General features: G+C 43.6%; 2 protein-coding genes and 1 pseudogene across 3 annotated transcripts; 2 read left to right on the top strand and 1 right to left on the bottom strand.

Moving 5' to 3' along the window:
* The first annotated feature begins 2,528 nt into the window (after positions 1 to 2,528).
* Positions 2,529 to 6,145, top strand: LOC310788381 (tripartite motif-containing protein 16-like; annotated as a pseudogene). The gene is made up of 6 exons: positions 2,529 to 2,978; positions 3,319 to 3,414; positions 3,583 to 3,816; positions 4,169 to 4,349; positions 4,709 to 4,762; positions 5,571 to 6,145. The product of its transcript is annotated as a tripartite motif-containing protein 16-like (transcript).
* Positions 6,146 to 6,644: 499 nt separating this feature from the next.
* Positions 6,645 to 8,161, bottom strand: amn (amnion associated transmembrane protein; the record flags this gene model as incomplete). Its single annotated transcript, XM_083649943.1, has 1 exon — positions 6,645 to 8,161. Exon 1 carries the CDS (start codon positions 8,103 to 8,105, stop codon positions 6,645 to 6,647), a length of 1,461 nt encoding a protein of 486 aa, XP_083506069.1. The 5' UTR covers positions 8,106 to 8,161.
* Positions 8,162 to 9,157: 996 nt separating this feature from the next.
* Positions 9,158 to 13,691, top strand: LOC310787161 (proton channel OTOP2-like; the record flags this gene model as incomplete). The annotated part of the gene is made up of 7 exons (XM_083648520.1): positions 9,158 to 9,210; positions 9,676 to 10,064; positions 11,554 to 11,690; positions 11,802 to 11,860; positions 11,942 to 12,054; positions 12,176 to 12,969; positions 13,521 to 13,691. The coding sequence occupies 7 exons, from the start codon at positions 9,158 to 9,160 to the stop codon at positions 13,689 to 13,691; spliced, it is 1,716 nt and encodes a 571-aa protein (XP_083504646.1).
* Between the last annotated feature and the right edge of the window lie 1,530 nt (positions 13,692 to 15,221).

Below are 15,221 nucleotides of genomic sequence, written 5' to 3'. Positions count from 1 at the left end.
GGACAATCACTGAGGGATTGTCCTGATCATAGCCTTACAGAGTTACAGGAGCCCCACTGTCCTGCATGAATGAACAACCTCAATGACGATGATCAGAGTACAGTGTCCTGCAGACAGTGTCCTTGTATGTCAAGTGTGGCATAATTAATGGACAGTCCATTGTAGGGTCTGTGTCCCCTGAACATGTTTGCCCCTGTGGGGTAAGTCCTACCATCTCATGTGCCTGCATTGCTTGTGCCTGTGTATGCATTTGTTTAAATGTATTTTGTAATATATGCTTTGGGACATTCATTTCATGACAGCTTGTTTACTAATCCATTTTTAAAAATGTTTTCCTTGACTCACTCAGCTGATGTTTATATTTCACATCTGTACATGTTTACATACAGTGAGCCATGTCAATCCACGTTTGGCTCACTAGCAATGCAGGCCAATTGTTTGTAGAGTCAGTGAGCAAATTTGAATCCTGTTTTTGAATACTCCATTTGTGCATCGCGTGAAAACATCTTTAGATACATATTTTTCGAACGCACAAAATAACATGTTTTAGTATTTTGGAAGTCCAGTGAATATGCAGTGCGGTATAAACCTTTTTTATACAACAGTTAATTGGACAAGGCTAGCGAACAGTTTGGACCCAAACATTTATTTCCTGTCAGCTATTGTATTAGCAAACACTCCAACAGGATATAAACTAAGGTCCATTTAGAATATTTATAGATATTGTCTTAAATATCTTCAACATGTATGTTGTCAAGTGGAAACTGTCTATAACAGCCATAGATATGATAACAGCACTGGGACGTTAGCTGAGTAGCTGGCAAGCTAACCAGCGGCACTTCGAGCAGACAATACCATGTTCGTGTTGTGCAACAAACAAATGCTTACTAGATATTCCCAGTACACGTCCACACAAAACTGTCTTCATTCACACCCGACAATGAAAATATGGATACATTTGACCTAATGAAAGTAAATGAGCTGAAATTGTCTGTGCTAACATAAAAGTAGCTAGCTAGCTTGCAATCGGGAACATTTTACCTGTTGCTTGCTTGCTTGGCAACACTTCATAGTGGAATCCTGAGGGAATTTTTGTTGGCGAAAACAACAGACAAAAATCATCTGTTGTCTCAAATGATCATTAGGCCTACTTGATGAATAGCTAATTTGTTATACTTTGCGACACTGTTTTATAAAAGCAATATCACACTGTATATCAGCATGGCTGTGAGGGTGTGATATTGCTGCACTCATAATCTTGTCTATGTCATATTCTTGTCAACAGTTTGTGTCCTGAATAGTTTTGAATGTACCTATCTGTAGGCAGATAGGCTACGTCTGAAAAGGGAAAAATGTCAACATTGAATGTCTATATTTTTTTAAGGGAACATTTTTCAAGTGGACCTTGGCTTAATAAAAGTACTACAACAATTTCAATTGTGCTATTCTAATGAGGTACCATACTCTATATTGGGAGTTAAAACGATGTAAGAAAGTAGGCCTACTGTACCTACTGAATTCCATAAGAATTGCTGGGTTCCTGCTTAGCAACATAAACTGTTCTTTATTACGCAGTCAACTACAGGTCAATGAATATGCAGTCTCAATACCAATATCAGTTACCTGCTTACAAAGACCATGGCAGGAACTCTCCATTTACATTTCCTGCTTCTCCCAGTGTGTGCGTCACGTGCGTGCGTGAAAGCGCAAAATGGCTGTTTTGACTTCTTCAACTAGTCATAATAATCCTGCACCAATTGGTCACACACACACACACACACACACACACACACACACACACACACACACACACACAACTTAGGGTCAGTACCTCCTCACTATGGACTGCATGACATGCAGCATTGCAGTCAGGAAGTGGTAGAGATAGATACATGCTGCTGTGCCTCTGAGAATTCCAGCTTAACTCCGTTATCAAAAGGAAACAGTGTTAGCCTCCTCCTCAAAGGCCCTACTGTTCAGCCACGGTATCAGTCAACGACTCATTTGTGATCATGCCAACTAGAATAGTATCCGTGTAGGCCTACAGTTTTTATTTATACTTCTCTATCGCTTTTATTTGTACTTCTCTAGCTTTATTAATGAATTATTGTCACATAATCTGATAGTAAAAAGACTACACAAAGCAAGTCAAGTCAGCAGCTTGTAGTTAATGAACACACGGTTACTCCCCTTCTTGGCTGGCCTACAAAACCCAACGTCATTTCCTCCCCTCATCCCTGTGATCTGGTCAAGCTGCGCTTTGAGCTCAGTGAGGTTGGATACAGGGGAAGGAGAAGGGAAAAACAGGAGGGGGTGAATGAGAAGGCCTGGCTGATTCAACAAAAGATCTTAGGCGTGGTTCTCAATTCTTCCCTCATGCGCTCATGAGGGTCCTCGGATTTCCTTAGAGACAGGAAAGAGCAGTGTCGGAGTGTGGAGAAGTTTAGCCTCGTGACAGAGTTAAGCTCTCCAGTGAGTAGAGGGGCTGCTCGGGCAGAGACCTAGGCTACAGTAGCTCCCACTCAGACATGGAGACTCCCGGCACAAACAATGAGGAGAACATGAAAGAGGATCCGCCACCTTGTGAAAACCAGGACGCAGACAAAGACCTGGGGGATCCTAGCAGCCCGGCTGCATCTGGGGACAGTAAGAGCCAGCCCGCCGACACACTGCTCCCGGAGGATGTGCTATGTGACTCCTGCATCGGCGACGACAGCAAGGCAGTGAAATCCTGCCTGACCTGCCTGGTGTCCTACTGTGAATCCCATCTCAGGCCCCATCTGGAGAAAGCCAAGTTTCAAAACCATCGGCTGGTGGATCCCCTCCACGACATCGAGTGCCGGAGGTGTGAGGTCCATCATCTTCCTCTCGAACGCTTCTGCCTGGCGGACGGATGCTGTGTGTGTCGGGACTGCGAGAGCCAGGAGCATGATGGGCACACATCTGCATCCCTAGGGGAGGCGCGCAAAGAGATTGAGGTCTTAAACACACTCACTCACTTGCTCGCTCACTCCTTCACTCAAAGTAGCCTACAATACATTTCACACAATGTATAACACAAAGCTATGTTCCTGTGAATGCAACAATGTCTAGTAGAAAGACATGTTGGCAGACTTCTCATTTGATTATCGCAAACGTATACAGATTGCTATATCTGAAATAGAATATAAGTCTGATTACAGAGCTTTAACGTCCTTCTTACAGATAGGGAAAAAGAGGGCAACATGCTCAGCTACCATGTCAGTCCCAACATGTGGTCTTGTTTGAGAACCTTATGTGACGTTAGCATCTGATGCACTTGTGTTTGATTGTATGCAGACCGAATTGCAGAAGAAACAAATGGAGATTATCCGCAGCGTCTCAGCAGCTGAGAAGGCAGTTGGAAAGCTGCAGAGCAACAAGGCCTCAATTAAGGTACATTGTGTAGGCAAATGTTACACCAGAATCCACTGTCTGTGTTATAATTTGATCTAATGCACAACAGCCCAGAACAAACTCTTAAGTTAAGATATTATCTTATTGTCATAGTCCTTCAGTGTTTAATTCTGTATGCGTGTCTGTGATTGCTCTTTGCCTCTTCAGTCTTCTGTGGCAGGGGTTGGAGTTGTCATCGAGGAGCAGTTTGCCAGGCTGCACACAGCCGTGGAGGAGGCCAGGAGAGGGGCAGGGGAGGTGCTGCAGGCAGAGCAGAGGCAGGCCCTCAAACAGGCTGAGGGCATACAGGCCCATCTGGAGCAGAGGAGGGCACAGCTGACTAAAACCTTGGCTCAAATGGGCCGACTGTCCAGGAACAAGACCGATGTCGACTTCCTGCGGGTAAAAATATATTATAGGCTATTTAAAAAACACACAGCTTTTCCCTGTTTGTCTCAACCTTTAGCCTAATGTCTCATTATGATCTGATAACCTGTGGATTAGTACAGAATGTTCTCTGAGACAGACGCTTTATTTTGGATTTTGGAGTGTTGACGGTGTAAACAGAGGAGGTATATCTGACCAAATTCCTTTCCTTCATGTCACAGGGAAAAAAAACACTGTCTTAGTGCTGGATCAGTGAAAAGGCGTTGCAGATTATTTAACAGTAGTATGTCACTTCATCATTATGATCCTGACCTGAAGGGTTATGATGAGTTACAGCGTATGGTTACTTTCATTTTGCTTGTTGCAGGAGTACTCGGAGTGGAAGAAAGGAGTGGTGGACGTGTGTCTGCCTGGTGTAGTGTATGTCAACCTCATGGACCATCTAGCCTCTTTCAGTCATGTGGTGACTGACGCTACCCAGGAACTGTGTGAGCAAATCCTCTCCTCCTACAGGGACAAACTTATAACAGTCTGCAAAAGTGGTGGGTGTATACAGTAGTACATCATATTATACTCCTTACTTACATCCTGTGGCAAAAAGTGCTCCTTGGTTTCCTCTTCTCCATGTTTTCATGTTTTTTATCTATCTATCTATCTATCTATCTATCTATCTATCTATCTATCTATCTATCTATCTATCTATCTATCTATCTATCTATCTATATATGTCTCTGTCTGGCTGCTTGCCTGCCTGTCTGTCTGTCTGTCTGTCTGTCTGTCTGTCTGTCTGTCTGTCTATCTATATTTATCAGCATTTATTACCATAATGTCTTATCAAAATACAGAATAACCTCTCTGATGACTGATACCCTAGGAACTAAAGCCATGGTCCAAGGCCAGATGGCAGAATCTCTGCCTTCACCCCTTCCTGACCCTGAAACCCGAGAGGGCTTCTTGAAATGTAAATTCTCTTTTTTGTTGGGTTTTAATGTACATGTAACAAATTCATTTGAGTGTTTTCTACTAATACAGATGCTCATTTTGGACTCATGGGTTATGGTTATGGTTAGGGTCAGGTCAGCTAAACAGCCCAAACTAGCAGAAGACCTTAGATGTGCCCCAAATGTAGCAATTTAATTTAATTGAAATCCAAGTTAAAAACATTTCTCTTTTCATGTGCCTACCATTGAGCTCTGAATTACACACTGAACTACCCCTGTGTAAGAATGTGCTACTGCTGTATATCAATGAAGTTGATATTGCTATATAACTATGCAGTGTTGGGGGTAACTCATTACAAAAAGTAACATATTACATGTAATATATTACTTTTAGCAGTAACTCAGTAATATAACTTATTACTTATAGGATTTCAGTAATATTATACCATCAAGTAACTCAAGTTACAAATTGAGTTTTTTAATTTCCTAATCAAACTGTGTGTTTTTATTCAAATAACCACTATAGATGACAATAACAAAGGAAAATAATAAGATTTAGAATTTTGGCTTGTTTACACTGACTTCAAGGCGGTTTAAATTATTTTTCGGGATGGTTTCCGGGGCGTCGATGTCATTCTGCTGCTGCTGTTGTTTTGGTTAAAGTAATGCAAAAGCAGTGTAATAAGTAACAAGTTACTCTACACCGACAGTAATTTTGTGAAGTAACTTATTACTTTCAAATTAAAGTAACTAGTTGAAAGTAACTTGCCCAACACTGTAAGTATGACACGCCAATTATGTGCAGTGACAATTGTGTTCCCCCTGTAGATACGAGGAGTTTGACCTTTGACCCAGACACCACCCATCATTACCTGCGAATGAAAGAGGAGAACAAGAAGCTGACCAACACCAGCCCCTGGCAGCACAGCTACCCAGACAACCCCGGGCGCTTCCAGTACTGGCGTCAGGCAATGACCTCCGAGAGCCTTTACCTGGGGAGGCATTACGTGGAGGTGGAGCTGAGTGGGGAGGGGGCACACATAGGAGTCACCTATAAGAGCATCGATCGTAACGGAGAGCAACACAGCAGCTGCATCACCGGCAATGACTTCTCTTGGTGTCTGGGAAGGAACAGGCGAGGTTTCTCTGCTTGGCATGCTGGCGTAGAGACGCCCTTAGAAGGCACTCATATCACAAGGATTGGCTTATATGTCGACTTTTATGAAGGATTTATTGCCTTCTATGATGTGAGCGTCTCCATCACGCTGCTCCACAGGTACAAGGCTGATTTCATAGAGCCCTTGTATGTTACTGCCTGGCTCTCAAAGAAGGACAATAAAGTGTCTCTGATTCATGCAAACACAATCCACAATATGCCAACACCTGCTGCCCCCGACTGTTAGGAGTGTGAGCTTGTAAAAGGAAAATCAGCACATTTTGAATGTTTATTTTGTTTCTATAACAAGGTATACATGGAGGATTCCCCGCCCCCGTCCCCATGGTAGTTCATTGAATTAAATGATGTCACAGCAGGTTATACTTACTACCATCTAGTGGTGACTGACTGTGCAACATGTACACAATGCATTTATGTGTAGTAATATGGGTGTTCGGAATTTACTTTTTCTTTACTATTCTGGAATCTGGTATGGGAAAATGCAATTAGCCATACCTGCCAACAATTGCTTTATTTATTTTTTCGCACAAGTTCAATGAGTTATCAAATTGCTTCAATGTCTGTCAGCTATTTTATGAACTTTTTCCACATTGCTGGATTATTGTAGATATTATGAGAGTATTGTTTGTGAAGTGATTGTAAATCATCAACTAATATATTTCCATAATAAAAGAAGATCTAAGTACATTGGAAATAATCAGCATTCCTATTGTTCACTGTAGACTTCAGGCATTACTAAAATCAGTTTCATTCTCATCATACACTGGATTGACAAAGTGCACACCTGACTGAGTCAAGGAGATTGAACCACCCTCGGGCCCATACAGAGTGGGTAAAGCAGGCAAAGCGGCGGGCTCGTCAAACATAGGATTATCAAAGCCATGGTCGAGAGGTCCACCTGGTTCTCCATTGTCACTGCTCTTCTTCAAGCTGCTCAGAGACGGCAGTGATGGCATGGAGGGCATTGATGGCATGGAGATTTGGGGCATGTGGATAACCCTCCTCTGCACCAGGACAACCAAGACGGCAACGAGTGTCAGTAGAATTAGTACTCCAAACACAATTCCGACCACCATCCCAGCGCTACTCCCCGGATTATCGCTGCTGCTGCTCCCGGAGGAGGCCTGGAATTCAGCCGAAGCAATTCCCAGGTGAGAGCCTTGAGACTGGACGTCCTTCAGGATGTCACGGGCCAGAGACTCTGCAACCCTACCTGCCTGTGCGCCCTCCTCCCCATCCAGAAGCACTATCTGGATCTCAGCTGAGGCAGCAAGTGGGATGATGCCCATGAACCGCTGTGACTTGACCACTTTGGACATGCCCAGCTGAATGGATCTGTATGATGGCTGGACAAGAAATAGATGCTGCAGTCGTTGTCTGTAGCTCTGTAGGTTGAAGCCGGTGGCATACTGGATGGTGACAATAGCACCACACACATCACAGCAGTGTCCTACAGGTCGGAGAGGCTTCTTACAGGTGAGAGAGGGACATGTTACGCCGCGACAGATCTGCTCCCGGTTTACAGAATTCCCACAGTCACAGCCAGAGGGATCTGCGCAGCCTGAGCTTCCAGCACTGACGGTTGAGGATCCATGAAACTGCAGTCGGCCCGAGCCTGAACTGAGGTATTGGGAGAACTCAGAGCTGCTGCTGAAGGTCTTCCCCAGGACAGACACAGTTTGGACAGGGATGCTAGGCTTACTGGATGCGGTCTCCACTCTGAAAGAGGAGCGGGCTTTGAACACCACATCGTCGTACTGGCAAGGAACGCTCTCCTCGTGGACCGAGAACAAGAAGCGTCCATTCTGCAGGTCATCCAGAGTTGCGGCCGCCTGCCACAGGGCTGGGTCGAACCACTGAAGAGATTCGGAATCTTTGAACTGATAAGTGCTACCTGATCCGCAGCCCGGCTCTTGTCCACCCCCAACATAAAATCCAGCTCCTGAATTCAGGATGAACTCGCCACCAACTGGCAACCTCATCTCCTGCACAGAATGGGTGGTCTCCACATACACCGACACTTTTCTCTGTGCTGAAAACTGAACTTTGTCGTTACCGCATGGGACGACTCCTTTGTCCCAGTTGGTTTTATTCTCGTAGTTGGTGTCAGGGATCCATTGCTTGTACAGCGCATTTGTCACCCCAACAAGACAGAGGAGAAGGAACACATCTGGCATGTTCAGCATCTTGAATGTTTGTGACAACCTGAGCACCTGAAAGTGACCTTTGTTTCCAACCTTGTGACCAGCCAGTACTTAAGTGCACAGATTGCCAGTAAAGTGATGAGCTGGGGAAACATTCAGCTTTAGAACCAGGTGACCTGTAAAATATTGACTTTTTCTGCAATGATTATGAACTATCTTAGTCCTTTTATGTGCCAAGACAGCTTTTTAATTGTTTTAAAACTATTTTTTTTATATCCCCCATGGAGGTTGTTTTCACCCTTTCGTTTAGATTGTCAGCAGGATATCTGAAAAACTACTCAACAGATTTCAATGAAATTTGGTGGCATGATAGGTCTTGGGTTAATAGGGTTAGAGTTGGAGATTCAGATCTGGGATTTCCACAATTAGAGCCATAGCATAACTATGGAACTATAGACCGCGACTTCATTCGAAATCTTGGGAGTATGTTAATTGTGGGATCAAGAAATTAATTAAACTAAAAATTTAAGTTATATGAATGATATACTGTATTTAGAATTGTTCAGCATGGCAGATGTTTATTCAGTCCATCTTTTTATCTGTTCATTTAGTAATAAGATGGATCGAGAGCAAAAATGAATGAATTATTTTTATTTTTATTATTATTATTATCATCATCATCATTATTATTATTCGGCAGTCTCACATGGGTCATGAAAAGCACTGTTGCAAATTTCACACACAGTCTAGGTCGGATATAGAGAGCATTTACTTTGAAGAGGCGACCGGAAATGTATTGGGGCATCACACCTGCTAGGGCAAAAGCAGCCAATCAACAATTAGTTGAACTGATTACACCTGTTTGTGGCGCGCCTGGTTCAACTCCTACTGCATCAGCCAGACTAGCAAACAGAGAATGTGTGTGCACCGTTATTAGTTGGCTATATGTTTTTGGTTTTCAACATTGCTTTTTGCCTTTCCATTGCATAGCAAATGTCATAACTCTTTTAAACCTCTAGACCTACTTGTCTGGGCGCTAGACCTACCGCTGCCCATCTTGGCCGTCACCCACAATGTCTTGTCGCCGAATAGACATGAAAACGTTAACCCAACAGATGTTCCGGACCTGCAACAGTCTCTTCTCTAGGTAGCTATCATATTGCTGCAGACTAGTGCGATTCCAGTCTCGAGGTGTTGGAAGTGTGTCTGTGGTAAAAATAAGTTTTGTCTCTTTTCTTTGGATCCACATTAGCTGCTGCAATTAACCTAGTAGCCTATCCCCAACACACACACGCACACACTTGGTGCATCACAATTTAGACAGATCTTTGGCTGGCGTTTGAATAATCTGTTAATTATTCAATTATTTTCCTACCAAGATGACTGTATGATGATGTAATGATGAAATGCAGTAGTAGTAATGTTTATGTTTGGGGGGTTTAGAATTTGTTGTAATATAGATATCGACTACAGTATACTGTCTTTTGTTAAAAAAAAATTACATTATAAATGGATATAGATATAGATATATATATATATATATATATATATTTATTATTATTATTATTATTAGTATTAGTATTAATTGTCCATTCATGACTTTCCTCTTAAGGAAAACATCTAATGATGAGAGAGATGTTGTGGAGGCCCATCCATCCAACATTGAAACAGCAGCTCACATGGAGAACATCCATCACTTGCCCAGTCCACCCATGCTTGCCCGTCCTCTCAGTGTGGAAGCGGTGACGGAGAGGACCCACCACGGTGGCGGATGGCTCCTGTCTGGCATCATCTGTGTCAACATCTTGATCCTAGGTTGTGCTCTAGTCAGTGGCAGTGCCTTCAACAGCGTGGCCATTACTGCTGTCCACCGACAAATCTTCCTCATCATTCTCCTCCTCCTCACCATCATCTGGATGCTGTTTTACACCGTCTTCACCTTCCGAAAAGACGAAGCCGGCCTGTACAAAGACAGCCATGCAGGACCTGTGTGGCTCAGAGGTGAGACTGTCCTGAAATTTGCAGTTATAGATGAGTGACATTTTAATCCTGTGTTTAAGTGCAACGTGTAATGGCGTTGTGTTTGGTGGTATTTGCAGCAACCCATGTTAAGGGCTTGCCCAGGGGTGGATTCGAACTGCTGACCTTCGGCTTGCGAGGCGGACATGCTAATCACTGCGAGAGCTAGCTCCCTTGATGGAGCTGATTAATGTGTCTTTATACTGGGGGAGTGAGTTTAACCAACTTACTCGCTACCACTCGGGACTCACGAGGACTCAACATTCATTCGGTTACACTGATTTTCAACGAGCTTTCATTACATTACGTTGGTATACCGGTATATGCAAATGAGCAATGTTTAACTTCCCTCCATCTTGCCTGGACCGAGAGAGCTCCCTGTTCATTCGCAGAACTTCCTGGTCCTAATGACATCATTATGACATCATTTTGGCCCCCACTGAGAGGATTAGAGAGGCATGGCAGGATGAACTTGGTGTTGATTTATCACACATTATATGGGACATGAGTTTGTCTGTGGTCCAGTCTTGCTCAGTTAACAGCAGACACCAGCTGATCCAATTCAAAGTTACTCACCGTCTTATCTATTCCAAATTGAAACTGCACAAGATTTACCCATCTGTATCACCACTATGCGAATGCGATAGGTGCCAGGTGTTAGAGGGTACACTGTCACACGCTTTTTGGCTTTGCCCTTTAATATCCGGATTCTGGGCCAAGGTTTTCGACTGGTATTCTAACGCCTACAGAGTAACTCTTAAGACGGAGGCAGAACTTGCCATTTCCGGCTGCTCGGAATCCTCCTTACTTCTCCCCATGGCTGTGCAGCAGTCCCTGACACGGGATGATTGTCGCCACAAGACTAATTTTGAAAGACTGGAAATCCCCATCTCCACCCTCCTTTCAGCTATGGCTGACAGACATTGTCTCAGTGGTGCGTATGGAAAGACTCAGGTCTCTGAGGACTAAATCAATCAGGAAGTTCTCGACCATCTGGGACCCGTTTCTGGACTACCTGGGTGAGGTCAGAAATGAATAATTTACACATCCTTATACACATATTTTGGTAGGTTGGTAGCACTATGTTGAAAAAATGTTTCTTTTCAGATCGCATTGCATTTGTGCATGCAACTTATTTGTAGAACATTTGTTGTGGATTCTGTCACGTTAGTTTGCTGCTGTTTTGTTTGCTTTTTGCCTGGGTGTACTGTGTGCACCCAATTGTTGATGGGAGTGAAGTGACGTGGAGTCTGAAATGAAACAATAAAAAAAAAAAGATTCAATAAAAACATGACATAATTTTGGACCATGATGCTCTGCGAATGAACGGGGAACTCTCGGATCAGGCACGATGGAGGGAAGTTAGACATTGTTGCATAAAGTACTGATTGTGTCATGCACACTGTGATATGAAGCTGGTTGAAAAGTGGCAAAATGGCCCTTTAATAACCTGTTTTGTTTGTTCCTGCAGCTGGACTTGTGCTGTTCGGCCTCCTCAGTCTGATCATGGACATTTTCAAGATTGCCAACTATGTGGGCTATCTCCATTGTGACTCTGCTGTCAAAGTTGCCTTCCCTGTTGTGCAAGCTGTGTTTTTGTTTGTCCAGGTTGGTGCATTGAAAAACATTTACACTCGTGTACATTAAAGAACATGCACTGGCTTTGACCCGACCGTTTCACTGAATTTGGGAAAACCTCTAAAACGTGTCTGTTTTTAGACATACTTCCTCTGGATTCATGCTAAGGACTGTGTGCAGCGACACATGAATTTCACACGGTAAATTCAAGATGCAAAACGTAACGATTGTAGTTTTGTTTCAACCTTGCTGCACACTCATTGTTTGTTTCACTTTTTCAGGTGTGGGCTTACTCTGACCCTTTCCACTAACTTGGTATTGTGGATGGCTGCAGTCACCGAGGAGTCGGTCCACCAGACTGAAATCCCTGAGAATGTCACAGGCGTGCACAGAGGTACTGTATCTCCACATGAATCATCTCTCATCAACGTCATTCATGCCGTCACTTTCTGGAAGGACTATCTGTCTAATGAAAATAAACTTGGACTAAAGTGCTCCGCATCTTCTCATTTCAGCCAGCTATGGATCTGACAAGTGTAAATGCAGTCACACGGCGTGTGAGACCTTCACAGTGGCCTTCTACTACCTGTACCCCTTCAACATCGAGTACAGTCTCTTCGCCTCTGCCATGGCATACGTCATGTGGAAAAACGTTGGTCGAGTAGTGGAGGACCACGCCCACCACGTTAAGTTCCATCCAAAGGATGTGTTTTTTGGACCTGTATTAGGAATAATCCTGGTAATTGCAGGTCTAACAACCTTCATCTGCTATGAGGTCGGCATACTAGCAGAACAGGAGCAGAAGCGACACAAAGCCCTGCTGATTCACTTCATAATGAACATAGTGATCGTGACCCTGATGTCTCTCTCCTCTGTGGTCGGCTGCGTGGTCTACAGGCTGGACCAGAGGGAGCACGTCTCTGAGAAGAACCCCACGCGCAGCCTGGATGTGGGGCTGCTGGTGGGGGCGTCGATGGGACAATTCATTATCAGCTATTTCACTATTGTGGCGGTGGTGGCGACCGGAGCCAAGGGCTACCTGAACGGCCTCAACCTGACCTGGGCGATCCTGACCGTGGTGGAGCTCGGCATGCAGAACTACTTCATCATCGAAGGCCTGCACCGGGAGCCCTTCCACGTGATGCAGGAGGCGGCGCTGCACACAAACGCTCACAATGTCCAAGGTCATCTGGAGATGAGCGTCGATTCAGGAAGCGTCAGCGTCAAACACTTCCTGCCTTCAAACCTCAGTTGGAAGAGAAGGGTCCTGAAGGAAGTCTGTGCATTCTTACTGCTAGCCAACATCATTGTAAATCCAATTTACCTTCTTTCATTTGATTGAGATTCACTTGAGATTCACTTGCATAACTTATGTTTCAACAATGGCATATAGAGAGGCAAAGTGAACATCACTTCCTGCTTCAGCACTGTACCAGAGATTTTGATCCGCCATTTATTTTCCCATAGACATTTAGTAAAATGCTAATAAAAATAGTTTTACTTGGTCAAACCAAACGGTTCAGATATGTTTAGAATCGGGATAGAACATAGAATATTTCACTCTGACCAAAACTTTAAAACACATCGAAAGAAATTTCTTTAAATACGCAGTTTTTTAAGTTTTGGTCTCCTGTCTCCGGTTTCTAAATATATCTGAACCATTTGGTTTGACCAAGTAAAACTATTTTTTACAAGCATTTTACAAAATGTCTATGGGGAAATAAATGGCGGATGAAAATCTCTGGTACAGTGCTGAAGCAGGAAGTGACGTTTCACTTTGGATCTATTGCCATTCCTGTACATGTCATTTCTATTAAGTTCAGTCCTAAATTTGTCTTGATTGTGTTTTTGTTCTGACAGCTCTGGATCATGCCGGCGTTTGGCGCTCGTCCCCAGTTTGACCACTCCATCGAGACCCGATTCTACAAATTCACCATGTGGGCGGCCATTGTGAATATTGGACTGCCTTTTGGAATCTTTTACCGCATGCACTCGGTCGCCAGCCTCTTTGAGGTGTACTCGATCTCTTAGATGAACATATTTTAAAATGTAGAGAATTTTATTATGCTATTGGGTGTCTATTTAATGGCTAAATCTTAAAGGGCCACTTTTTGCTGATTTTCAACCCAGCTTTATCGGTAGTATGCATTAACAATGTTTAACTTCCCGCCATCTTGCCTGGACTGAGAGCTCCCCGTTCATTCACAGAATTCCCTGCTCCAAATTATGTCATTTGGAGCAGTTTTTCCATGGTGTCACAATCACTACTATTACCACTATCATTATTGTTCTCTACCTTCACAGAACCTCCTGGACCAAATGGAGGGAAGTTGAACTGTTCATTTGCATACTACTGATTTTGTAATGATACAAAGTGGCCCTTAAGTATTGTTTTTACGTTTCACATTTGTTACAAGAATAAATTTGCTTGAACAGCACACATGACTTGTCAGTACAGTTGTTGATCCATACCCCCAAAGCGGTTTCATTCACACATGCTTTGTTACATAAGTTGGCCATGTGTTCATCTGATTTTACGACTTGCTAGATGTACTTTGCGTTGCGTATAACTGCAACATATTACAGGTGACACATTTATGGTAATGGAGAGGACATGGATGGAAATTAATAACTCTCTTACACATCTCATCAGCGTATTCTCAGTGCTGTACGGGCAGGACTGTGATGTATTCTCAGTGCTGTATGCGCAGGACTGATGTATTCTCAGTGCTGTACGGGCAGGACTGTGATGTATTCTCAGTGCTGTACGGGCAGGACTGTGATATATTCTCAGTGCTGTACGGGCAGGACTGTGATGTATTCTCAGTGCTGTACGGGCAGGACTGTGATGTATTCTCAGTGCTGTACGGGCAGGACTGTGATGTATTCTCAGTGCTGTACGGGCAGGACTGTGATGTATTATCAGTGCTGTACGGGCAGGACTGATGTATTCTCAGTGCTGTACGGGCAGGACTGTGATATATTCTCAGTGCTGTACGCGCAGGACTGATGTATTCTCAGTGCTGTACCGTCAGGACTGATGTATTCTCAGTGCTGTACGGGCAGGACTGTGATGTATTCTCAGTGCTGTACGGGCAGGACTGATGTATTCTCAGTGCTGTACGGGCAGGACTGTGATGTATTCTCAGTGCTGTACGGGCAGGGCTGTGATGGAGATGCTCTTGTTGGACAGGGAAAATGACAATGGCTGGAAATTTACCACCCATGGAGTGCCACTTTTATACTGCCAGGATTAGAGGGCAACAAAGTAAAAACCAACTAGGCCTCAACAACCTGAGAAAAACTCCATGTGAACTCAAGCAGTGAGACAGACTTGAGTTCATGGACACCTGGTAAAATTGGGCATTTAATATCAAGTCTAGTTTATTTGTATAGCCCTAATTCACAGAGAATGTCTATAGCTAATAGCCATATCCAACTGTTAAGCATACATTTGTGTTGATGGTTTTACCAAAAAGTTATGTTCCCTCCTATATAGGATCATTGTTCAGTGACTACACGTAGAAAAGATTTAACTAATAATGGCAGCATAAATGAGCA

The sequence above is a fragment of the Poromitra crassiceps genome, assembly GCF_964638095.1.
Source record: "Poromitra crassiceps genome assembly, chromosome: 13".
Taxonomy (NCBI): domain Eukaryota; kingdom Metazoa; phylum Chordata; class Actinopteri; order Beryciformes; family Melamphaidae; genus Poromitra; species Poromitra crassiceps.
The sequence above is the reverse complement of the archived record's forward strand: the minus strand, read 5'-3'. Positions and strand labels throughout refer to the sequence as shown.